General features: G+C 41.5%; 1 protein-coding gene across 1 annotated transcript in view; it reads left to right on the plus strand.

The window, feature by feature from the left end:
• Positions 1 to 12705, plus strand: part of sh3bp5lb (SH3-binding domain protein 5-like, b) — a 31886-nt gene that overhangs the window by 17587 nt on the left and 1594 nt on the right. The window contains exon 5 of the mRNA XM_055225493.1: positions 6187 to 6360. Within this exon, the coding sequence (XP_055081468.1) occupies positions 6187 to 6360 (174 nt within the window). The remainder of the gene's footprint in view (positions 1 to 6186; positions 6361 to 12705) is intronic.

Here is a 12705-nt window from a genome sequence, read left to right on the forward strand (position 1 = left end):
TTGGGCGCTCCCTTGTAGATAGGTTTAGGAGCACATCTTTGTGTAATAATAAGCACATTAAGGATAGTATTTCTTTGTAACAAACAGCCCATTTGTTAAAAAATTAACAGCACTTTACACCCTTCACTATATACATTTTTATTTTGAATTGCACTTACACTTTAATAGCACACAGCACATCATTTGCACTATAACAAATAAGACAATTGCTCACAAAGGATTTTAAAATGTTTATTTAACTTGTCTGTCTTTTCACCCAATTTTAGATCTGGTGGCACAGTGGCACTTTAATTGAAGCTGCTTGTCCTAGAAGGAAAAGAACTCTAATTTAAAGTTAACAGATAATTAATTAAATTGGATATGTAGCAAACAACGAAGTTAAATCTGTCAACTGGACAAATCTTGTAGGAGTGAAGACGTTTCGCTGCTCATCCAAGCCGCTTCTTCAGTTCTGGTCAGAATGCTGGTGGCCACTGCCTTTAAATCTATCTGAGGGGAGGGGCTAACCACACTGAAACTGTAAACAGATATTGTCTCCAGTTTCAGCTGAAACTACCCTATTCAGCCCTTAATGACCCTGCTATTGTTCTCATTGTTCTGGGTCTGAGGATGGTGTTGTAGATTGGGGAGAGGTTATGTCTCAAGCCCCCATTTCTGTTTAAGGAAGGATTCTCTTTCCTAACAAAAATTGCTTCTTTAACTCCTCTCTCAAACCATTTCTTTTCTCTGGCTAAGATCTGAACTTCACTATCTTCAAAGGAGTGGTTCGTGGCTTTGAGATGGAGATGCACGGCGGACTGGGGTCCAGGGGAACTCTCCCGCCGGTGTTGGTACATCCTCTTATGGAGTACCTGTTTAGTTTCTCCAATGTAATGCTCACTGCAGTCTTCACTACACTGAATGGAGTAAACTACATTACTTCGTTTATGGCTTGGGGTTTTGTCTTTAGGGTGAACCAGTTTTTGCCTTAAAGTGTTTGTGGGTTTGAAAAAGACAGGAATCTCATACTGTCTGAAGATTCTCTGAAGTTTTTCAGACACACCCGCTGTGTAAGGAATGGTAACACCTCTCCTTCTAGGTTCAGATTCCCTGTTGTCCTGTTTTTTAGCTCTCTTCGATCTATTGAAGGCCCATTTTGGATATCCACAAGCAGAGAGGGCTTTCTCCACATGTTGCTCCTCTTTCACTTTTCCCTCTGTGTTTGTAGGCACCACTTGAGCTCTGTGTTGTAGTGTCTGGATAACTCTGAGTTTGTGCTGCAGTGGATGGTGTGAATCAAATAGCAGGTATTGGTCCATATGTGTAGGCTTCCTGTAAACTTCTACCTGGAGTCGCATGTCCTCTCCTATTCTTACTGCACAATCTAAATCTAAAAAGGCCAGTTTGTTCTCCTTGGCTTCTTCCCGTGTGAACTTGATGTTAGGATCCACAGCATTAATATGTGCAGTAAAAGGCTCCAGATCCTGAATTTTGATCCTGAATTCAGGAAACATCAAAAGATCATCGGCTGCCCTGTCCCCTCCCTGATGGATATTTACACCTCTCGCTGCCTCCGCAGGGCCAAAAACATTATTAAGGACAGCTCCCACCCTGGCTTTGACCTGTTTCACCTGCTGCCTGGGAAGGCGCTACAGGTCCATCAAAGCAAGGACCACCAGACTCAAAAAAAGTTTTTTCCCTAGTGCCATAACCTTCTTGAATTCATGTATGCACTGACCTCTCACTTGTACAATATATATTATAGTGCAATATTTTTTACTGAGTGCAATATTCAATATTTAATACAGTGCAAAATGTTTGACTGAGTGCAATATTTAATACAGTGCAATATTTAACACAGTGCAATGTTTGGCACAGTGCAATATTTGACACAATGCATTAGTTAATACAGTGTAGTGGTTAATACAGTGAAGTATTTAGTACAGTGCAGTAGTTAATGCAGTGCAATGTTTTGATCAAGTGCAGTATTTGACTCACTTGCTGCTGGGTAATTGTTGTGCAATCTTGTTTGACTGAGAGTTGGGGTGTTTTGATGTCTGGCACTAGCACTTACTTATTTGTTTTATTTGTGCTGTGTTGTGGGTGTCCCGCGTCTGTTTTAGAGGGTGAGTTGTTTTTAATCTCGCTGTGCATGTGTATGGTGTTGTACATGTGTATAGTGACAATAAAATGCATTCTATTCTATTCTAATTGGATATGTGCAATATTTTAGTGCAATGCTAATACACATACATCTATGTATGTATAAGTTAATTTGGTTTATGGGTTTATTTGGTTTTATGGAGGTTTCAGAGTTTAAATAGCTAATGCTTATTTTAAACACCCCTCCGAAGAAACACCAGTTTTATCCAATTAGTGGGACAGTATAAATGGTGCCTAACACCAACACACCAGGTTCTGCTGCTGGAAGAGACACTGCTCCTCAAACTTCCATTGCACAGTGTACTTCCACTTTGGTAAATGATTGAAAAAAAAAAAAAAAATGTGAACCACCCCAGTGCTGCTGCCTTCTGTCTCAGATCCTCCCGCTAAAGGTCAGCCTACGTTACACTCTTGAAATGGCTTCCTAAAAAGTGCATATTTTCAGTTGCAGTTGAGCAGTATGACTCAGTGCAGCAGACTTTTACATTCATTTACTCTCAACCTGAAGCCAAATTGACAGTTCAAAAGAACAGCAGTTTGAGAATTGAAGAACTGCCGTTTGCCAAACAGGGCTAAATATACCCAAAGCTGTTGCTTGGGGAGATCCTCCATGTGGGGTGGTTGATTCCTATCTCCTGCAGTTCAATCTTAGGTGAACTAAACTGTCTTAACCCGTTACTACCTAAGCCTATTTTGAAGACAAATTTTCCAAAAATGTATATCCATTTATAAACTGGTCTATTTCAGCAACCCCAAGGTGTATTTCAATGATTTTATGATGAATAACTCTTTGGAATGTTGCTAACATAGCCTTTTAATTTCATAAAATAGAAACCAAACATGTGAACATTATCTCTGCAAAGGTTGAAACTGATTAGATGAAGCAGATCAAAAAAAGAGAGATTTTAATACAGGAATGTCAGGCGAGGTGTCCATTTTGGCACCATTTGGCACACATAGTGCCATTTGCATTTCTGTCATGTAAAAGTTATATATTTCATTTTTATATCACTAATGGTGTTCAGTAGACCTAAAGAAAACATTTTTTGGCATTTTTAATTTTTTTGTATAAAATTAATAATTATTAATTAATAATTATAATAAATATATGTGTATATGAATGTTTCCCCTACAAATAAAATGACCGCATAAAGCATTTGAATGATTTTTTAGAGATCAATTTAGTGAAAAAAGCAAATCTAAGTTTGTCCGGTGCGCTCTGTGTCCTGTGCGTCAAGGCGCTGTTACGCACACAAGCGTGCTTACTGTACGCGCTGACTTTACTCCCCAGCGGATTGGTCAATATGTATGAGTGACACCTCTCTGGAATCGTGAAAGCCAATAGAAAAAGGCTATAACTTGCAATACAAGATTGACAACACAGTCAGCCAACCAGAAGGGGAAAAAGAAAGCCACGTGAAAGTGCCATGCTCCTCCATTGGTTTACTGTAAACGCTCGGTACCAACTATATATCACTATTGTACCGCTCGGACTGTTTTAAATGACGGACAATAGTCGTGGCTAACAGAAAATAGCTTTTCTTTACAAATGGAATAAACTTTTCACGGCAAGACGACAAAGGTAAGACAATTTTTACTAATGTGGTTTTGAAAAGCAATGTTTTGTGATCTGATGCGCTGGCTTATATCTCCGCGATGCTTTGGTGTACAGTGCTGGGGCTTATATCTTTGGAACCGGTAGAGTCTCTGCTGTCGTTTGAGCGGTTGTTTGTGTGGGTAGCATGAAGTATGGCTGTTGTTGAGCCGTAAATGCGGCGAGTGATTAATGTGTTGGCTCATGGCTAAACAAAAATACATTTCCCAAAGTCCCCCATCTGGGGGAAGCTCGGTAGTAACGGGTTAAAGGTAAGGAATATAGTAGCTATCAGTGTTGGATCCTTCAAAAAAGTTATTAGTCATAGTTAAGTTACTTTTCTCCCAACGTGTTACTGTGTGATGAAACTAACTAATTACTATTAACTTACCAGCAAAAAACCCCTCAAAAATACACTTCCAGCTGTCTTTACACAAAAAATTAGCCTTATTTAGTCTGCAAATCACCAACTGCACCCAAAGCTACAATTATAAGCTATTGTCCTCAAGCACCACAATGGACTCACAACTGTACAGTCACAACAATGCAGAGCAAACAACTGTCCTCTTAATACAGCAGAATGTGGCCAAACTGCATTTACCAAACACACTGATATTAGAACATAACAAACGTGCATGCCACATGACAGTGCTTATGCACTTGTAAAACCAAAGGTGAACTGTCAAATTATATTAGCTGTACTTGTGATAAGCAGCATGAGCAGAGAGCTGGGTCCACAAACACCCCTCTAATGCCTTCTTAGTGTCTATAAACTCCAAATGTACATGTCACTCCCGCTGTAGTCATCGGTTTGTACTCCTATCACAAAGAGTCGCAAAAGAACGATATTTGTGTAAATCCACAAGAATTGGCATATTTCCTCATGTGTTGAAAACAGCGATTATTCAACCGCTAAACCAATGAAATGCCAGGAATGTCACCTAAGTCTGCTTCTGATTTGTTACCTCTACAGTCGATCTGTGTTTTAGCTAATCACTGTTTCTAATCCCTTACCTCAGTCTTGTTTACTTTCCAAAATAAAGGAAAACAATTTGCAGCTCCTCTGAAAGAGACAAAACGTGCTGAGACTTACAGTAAAATAATGAGCACGGTTATATTGACAGCAACTATAACTGTGTTACAGCAGAAGAAAGTCATTAGTTAGATTACTCGTTATTGGTAAAAGTAATGTTGTTACTAAAGTCATTATACTTAAATAGCCTTATTGGCCACTTTAATATAAAAAGTACAATCACAATTCTAATGGACTGGCCATGCCGCATGTGAAAGCTCAGAACCACCAGAATTCACAAACTGAGTTGCAGTGGCTGCACTAGCACTGATCAGACTGCAGGTGCTGAGGTTTAGGTAGTCACGATTCAGATCAGAGAGAGGCCTTTTAGGTTTAAACCAGGGGTGTCCAAACTATGGCCCAGGGGCCAAATGTTGCCCTCAGACCAATTTTTGTTGGTCCCCAGGCTTACTGCTGAAGTAGCCCAAATGATCAAAAGTAGTACTTTTTACTCCTATCGCAACTAAAATAACAAACATTTTGAAGTGACACAGACATACATATTTCAAGCCTGATTAAAGATGAGATGGCTCTGTCAAATCTGCTTCAAATGTAACATTTGGACTGATTCACTTCATTGTTCTGTATTTTTGGACTTTCACTCCGTTTAAGTTTCAATATACAGTATATTTAAACGAACTGTATTTCAGCCTTGACAACATCAAAAACTTGACCATCATGTCCAGTGTTTTGTAATTGAAATCAGATTTACAATTGTTATCAATAAAAGTTAGATTTGAACATCAGAACACTTGAATAAGTCAGTGGGTCTTTACAGCGCAAAAGGAAACTGATCATCAAAAACACCCGGTGGCATGTGTCAGTTAATCAGTGGGTTTGTATTTGGAAGACAAAGTACAATGAATTTGAAAATAAATAATAAATTAATAATAAATACAGCTTAAACATTTAAATAAGTTAATTTGACACCGCTCTGTCTCTCTATGATTCTTTACCCCTGGATCACCCCTAACTATCTCTACAATGTAACAAACTCTTTAACCTACATATGCTATATCATTGCTGCTTAAAGTCAAAAACTCCCAGTCAGCCCCTGTTTTTATGGGAATAGGGCACAGCTGTTTGGTGGTTGTGAATAAGTTGTCATCCTATAATTTGGGTAGAAATTGACAAAATCAACCCTATACATGGGCTGAAAAATATCAACAGAGCTTAATGGCTATGAAGTGCATCATTTTATAAACAATCGGCAATGGCATTGGCCATGAAAAAATATATATATACTTATCAGCCCATCTCTGCTGTTTACATGACATTTCAATTATCTGATAACTCTATTAATCAGATCATGATCAGATTTTAGGTGTGGATATAAAAGTAGCCAGTATTGACCCCGATCTTATTTGTGTGTGTACAGGTGAACGAGGCAGAGGAAGAGCGGCTCCGCAGTGAGAGAGAACATCAGAGGGTCACTCAGCTGTGTCAGGAGGCTGAGGCCAGGGTCCAGACTCTTCAGAAGGCCCTCAAGAAGGTCATCCTCAAGTCCAAACCATACTTCGAACTAAAGGCCCAGTTCAACCATATCCTGGAGGTGAGTATAGGCTGCTGCTCTGGACATGGACAAGTGTTCAGGCCATGTTACCATACGGATACACCCTAATAGGAAGCCATATCCAATCCCATACCACGATGACCATTTAAAAAAACACTTTTTTTAGACAATAGAATGTGATTTTCAACATTAAATCATAGTAATATAATAATATTATAATATTATATAATATTATAATAATAATATTACCATGTGGTGTTTATCAATGTAATTACTCAGTCGCCCAGGTAGGTTCTACAGCAGTCCATAGATGTTTACTACTCTATGTGGTCTTATATTTGTTCTGACACAACTCAAGATTATTCTAAAGTTTTTCAGGAAAGGTTTATTTTTATCCTGTAAATGCGACTTTTTTAGTATCTGATTTTTGATACATTTGACAACCCTTAGTATATGATTTTTGACAACCCTTACTTACTATATATGGCCCTCCTCAAAGTCAAACAAGACAACAAAAGCAATAAAACATGCAAAATGAAAAAAAAAAAAAAAGCAGGCTTTATTTTCGTCTATTTTTGTCAAAAAGTTACACCATGGGGCTTTAATCATGAACTATTTTGTAGTAGGCCCCTGGTAAAAGGATGAAACAATATAGAATTCTTACCATATGCCAGTTTATAATGAAATTTCAAACTGAACCCAACAGCAGGAACAGTTCAGTGATTAAAGGTTTTTAGAAAGAGTAAAAAAAAGTTTGCCAAAAATGTAAAGAATTACATTATCATCCTGGCTTCACTGAAATGAGTTTTCTTCTGCTTTTTAACTATCCTGTTTGCAACAAAACAGTGCTTTTTATCCCCACAGCCATATCATTTGGCATTGTATATTTTTTAAGGCCTGGGCGTGTTAACGTGTTTTATTGTGATTCATTCTTTTTTCGTGCATTAATGCACGTCTCATGCATCAGTCAAAAACACAAGATCACTGAGCCTCACTCTGGTTTATTAACTCACTGAAGCCAATTCTGTGGTATAGAATTTTTTGGAAAAAATTGAATTTAACTATGGTCAAGGTACACTTTCTTGTCCCGTTGGGAAATGTGTCCTTTGCATTTGACTCATCCTTCATTGCCACTGGGGCAAACCTATAGGAGAAGTGGGACCCATCTCCAGATCTTAAGCCAGTCTTTGTCAGTTTTGGCTACTTCGTTTTGGCTACTTAGCCGGACTATTTGACCTATTGTGCATATTTGGGGCTGACAGGGTAAACCGTTCCTGGAAAAAACTCACTCAGACACAGGGAGAACAACTCCACACCACCCCTGCCCCTGTGCCGCATTTCATTTGAAGGCTGTCAAACTCAATTGAATGATTGATTAAACCAATATAGCACATTATTGCACATGGCTTATATCTGAGATGGAGTCCTAGTTTGACCTAAAGAGCCAGTTGAATCTGGTCCTGGAGGGAGGGCTGCTCAGGCTGCTGATGTGGTCATGTCCTTTACTCCGGGCCAGGTTCTGCTCTGGGAGTGCTGCCTCTGCACAATGCACCAGGCTGCTGGAGGTGGCTTACACACACATATTTATGACCCCACAGCTTTGAAAACTGCAACTCAAACTGTTCAACTGTTACTCACTGAAGAGGCTAGAACTGTAAAAAGTTTAAATCACAACATATAACTTGCCAGCTAAGTTAGAGAAAGCATTTACTGAAACATATAGTGAAACAGGTCTACAATTTCATGGTCTAGGGGTAAAGTGGGACATTAAAGCACTAAAGCATGTGGTTATATGTGAAACACATTAATTTTGAGTGAATGCAAATATGCAAATATGACTCTATTTAAAATTCCATGTTTAGACCATTTTAGTCTAATTAGGGTAACAGTGGCACAGTTGGTAGGCGTTTCCCTCTGACCAGAAAATAGCTAGTTCAGAACTCTTCATGCTGTTGTTGCAGTAGGTTGGATTCGGCTGGAGTTCTGTGAGAGATGATTTGTCCCTCTGACTCTGCCAACTCCATTCAAATGTACTGAGCCAAAAGGCACTCAGATCTACTGCCAGGCTTTACCAGCACTACTACGGTCTAGTTATGGAATGGTTTTGGATTTATTAGCATGGGTGTCTCTTAAATACTTACTACAGTACCTGTTAAAAGTTATAATGTATAATGTAAACAATATATCAGTATAGTCAGTATTTTTCTTATCTTTTTCCATGATCATTTCCATTGTAGCTTCCCACACAGCTTTGAATGAACACATATGACTGTAGTAAGGCCCAACTGTGAAGTGAAAACCATTTCAGGGGACTTCATTTGATGTCTTCTAGAACGTAGTAAACATAAAGATTGACACTGAATGAGAGGTTGTGTCCAAACATTTGACTGGTTGGTGTATACACTGTCTGGCCAAAAAAAGTCAACACCAAAAAAAAGGTCACACACTCTAATATTTCATTGTTCTACCTTTAGCTTTGATTACGACACACATTTGCTGTGGCATTGTTTCGATTTCACTTCTGCAATGTCACAAGATTATTTCCATCCAGTGTTGCATTAATTTTTCACCAAGATGTTACATTGATGATGGTCGAGTCTGACCACTGCACAAAGCCTTCTCCAGCACATCCCAAAGATTCTCAACGGGGTTAAGGTCTGGACTCTGTGGTGGACAATCCACGTGTGAAAATGATGTCTCATGCTCCCTGAACCACTCTGTCACAATTTGAGCCCGATGAATCCTGGTATTGTCATCTTGGAATATGCCCGTCCCATCAGGGAAGAACAAATCCATAGATGGAACAACCTGGTCATTCAGTATATTCAGGTAGTCAGCTGACCTCAATCTTTGAGCACAGACTATTGCTGAAACTAGACCTGACCAACTGCAGCAACCCCAACCTATTTGCTTAGTTAAATCCAGATGGCGAATTTTTTTTTTGGCCAGGCAGTGTATAGTAACTACATATTTTGTCAATGTTTCCTTGGGTAAGACATTTCACCCAGCTTGCCAAGTTTGTCCAAAGCACCAAAAGTTAATAATAATAATAATAATAATAATAATAATAATACATTTTATTTGTTAGGCGCCTTTCAAGGCTCTCAAGGTCGCCGTACATACATATGTAAACAATACAAATTGAAACAATGTAAAATGATTAAAAATACATTTAAAAACAAATATAGATTAAAAGACAGAGCAGTTATGGTCAGAGTGGTCAGGGTGAGAAGGTCTTTCTAAACAGATGAGTTTTGAGTTTAGATTTGAAGTGTGGGAGTGAGTGTGTGTTGCGGAGGTCATGGGGGAGGGAGTTCCAGAGTTGAAGGCTCTGCTCCCCATAGTGACAAGACGGGCAGGAGGGACAGTGAGGTGCAGGGAAGAGGAGGAGCGGAGGGAGCGTGCAGGTGTGGAGATGTGAATGAGCTCAGACAAGTATGGAGGGGCCAGGTTGTGGAGAGCTTTGTATGTGAGGAGTATGATTTTGTAGTGTATGCGGTGCGTGATGGGGAGCCAGTGGAGCTGTTGCAGGACAGGTGTGATGTGGTGATGGGAGGGTGTGTGTGTGATAATGCGGGCAGCTGAGATTTGGACCAGTTGGAGTTTATGGAGTGATTTCTGTGGGAATCCGAACAGAAGAGAATTGCAGTAGTCAATACGGGAAGTGACCAGGCTATGGATGAGGATGGCGGTGGTGTGTGGGGTGAGTGAGGGACGGAGGCGGTGGATGTTTCTGATGTGGAAATAGGCGGACCGGGTGATGTTGTTGATATGGGAGGTGAAGGAAAGTGTGCTGTCGAGGATGACACCCAGACTCTTTACCTGAGGGGAGGGGGAGATAGAGGAGCCATCAATGGATATGGAAAAAGGATTTATTTTGCTTAGGGTGGATTTGGTGCCGATGAGTAGGAGTTCTGTTTTATTGCCGTTAAGTTTGAGGAAGTTTGAGGTGAACCAGGTTTGTATTTCAGTGAGGCAGTCTGTCAGGGAGGAGGGTGGAAGTGTAGAGTTGGGTTTACTGGAAATGTAGAGCTGGGTGTCATCCGCGTAACAGTGAAAGTGAATGTGGTGTTTTCTAAAGCTGGAACCAAGAGGGAGAAGATAGATTAGAAAGAGCAGAGGACCGAGGACAGAACCCTGAGGAACACCAGATATGACAGGGAAGGGGTGTGAGGTGAATGACTTGAGCTGAATAAACTGAGAGCGATCTGAGAGGTAGGAGTGGAACCAGGAGAGGGGAGTACCAGAGACACCGATGGAGGAAAGTCTGTCGAGGAGGATGTAGTGTGAAATGGTGTCAAATGCTGCACTGAGATCTAGCAGGAGGAGGATGGAGAGTGAACCAGAGTCAGCAGAGAGGAGGAGGTCGTTAGTGATTTTCAAAAGGGCAGTTTCAGTGCTATGGAGGGGACGGAAGCCAGATTGAAATTGTTCGTAGATGTTATTGGAGGAAAGATGGGTGTGGAGGTGGGCAGCAACAGTTTTCTCAAGGAGTTTGGAAATGTTATTGAGGTCAGAGGGATCAGAACCGGGTTTTTTGAGTATCGGAGTGACGGCAGCAGTTTTGAGGGTGGAGGGAACAGTACCGGAGGTGAGAGAGGAGTGAATGATATCAGTTATGAGGGGGGACAGTACAGGGATGGAGGTTTTGATGAGGACAGTAGGGAGAGGGTCTAGTTGAGAGGTGGAGGATTTGGAGTTCCGAATGAAAGTAGAGATTTGGGTGACAGAGGGCAGGGTGAAAGAAGAAAGCAGGTGCATTGGGGAAGCGGAAGATGAAACAGGTGGGTTTGAAACAGAGGGGTTGAGTTGCTGATGAATCAGTTGAATTTTGGTGGTGAAGAAAGCAGCCAGGTTATTGCAAAATTCTGAGGAATAGAGGTGAGGTGGAAGTGAGTCCGGGGGTTTTGTGATCTGTGAGAGGAGTGAGAATAGTGTTTTTGAGTTTCCTTCATGTGAACTGATTAAATTTGAGTAGTATGTGGATCTTGCTGTAGATATGGATTGTTTGTAATGGAGCATGTGTGAGATGAGCATGTCTTTGTGTATGGTGAGTCCAGTTTTCCTGTACAGTCTCTCCAGTCTGCGGCCTTGTGTTTTGAGGTGTCTGAGGGTGGGGGTGTACCAGGGTGCAGAGTGAGTGAATGAAACGGACCGAGTTTTGAGTGGGGCTATGGTGTTGAGTATGTGGTGGAGGTGTGTGTTGTAGTGTGTAAGAAACTCATCTGTTGTAGAAAGGCCTTCAGCACTGGGGAGGTTATTGATGAGTGATGAGAAATGGTCCGGGTTAATGTCCTTGATATTACGGAACTGTATAGTGCGAGGTGGGTTGGATTTTTTGAAACACAGGTTGATATTGAATGAAATTAGCAGGTGGTCAGAGAAGGGGATGTAGTGGGTTTGAAGGTCCAATGGGGTTATTCCAGTACAGCATATTAAGTCCAGGGAGTGTTTTTTGTTATGTGTGGGAAAATTGACGTATTGTTTAAAACCAGAACTGTCTAGACAAGAGGTGAATTCTTTGGTGAGTGAGTTGTTGTAATTGTCCATGTGTATATTGAAATCTCCCAGGAGTATGACGTGCGGTGACAGTGTGATGAGGTGAGATAAAAATGCTGTGATGTCTGTGATAAAATCCTTGTGTTGTTTTGGTGGTCGGTAAACTGTGGCTATGATGGTGGGGATAGGTCCAGATAGTTGACAGACAGTTGTCTCGAATGAGTGGCAGGCAGGGACACTCACTGGCACCACCCTCCAATCTTCACGGTGGATGAGCGCGACCCCGCCCCCTCTGCCAGACACACGCGGTTCAGCCTGGTAAACAAACCCTCGTGGACTGGCCTCGTTGAGAGCAGTGTAGTCGTTTGGCTGCTGCCAGGTCTCCGTCAGCGCCAAACAGTCCACCCGGTGGTCCGCAAGGAGGTCCTGGACAAGCTGGCCCTTGCCCGTGAGGGAGCGGACATTCAGAAGCCCGACTTTGACCGGTGTGCTGTTAAGCCGGGTAGCCGCGCTAGCCACATTAGCCAACCTCGGGACACGGGTTAGCACTGAGGAGTCCGCGCGTCGTCCCGGGTGTCTCCGTGGGTGACGGGCCAGAGACCAGAAGGACTGGATGGTGCTGGAAGTGCCATATTCAAAGTTTCTTTGTGCGCCCCGGTGTGTAACTCTGCGCCGGGGCACATACAGTATGTCCGGGTACTGAAGTAAAGCAGGCGCTGGTGAATTGAATGGACTTCTGTATAAGAAAAACTCCGTGGGTGCATACTGGAACAGTGCTTGTGAAGAGTGGTGGATTACAGACAGGATGAACCAGGTTAAGACAAGCCGCACACAGTAGATCAGCATTGCTGGGTTGGACTTTAAATGTGGAGGGAAGCAGCAGGT

The sequence above is a fragment of the Periophthalmus magnuspinnatus genome, chromosome 11 (genome assembly GCF_009829125.3).
Source record: "Periophthalmus magnuspinnatus isolate fPerMag1 chromosome 11, fPerMag1.2.pri, whole genome shotgun sequence".
Classification (NCBI taxonomy): domain Eukaryota; kingdom Metazoa; phylum Chordata; class Actinopteri; order Gobiiformes; family Gobiidae; genus Periophthalmus; species Periophthalmus magnuspinnatus.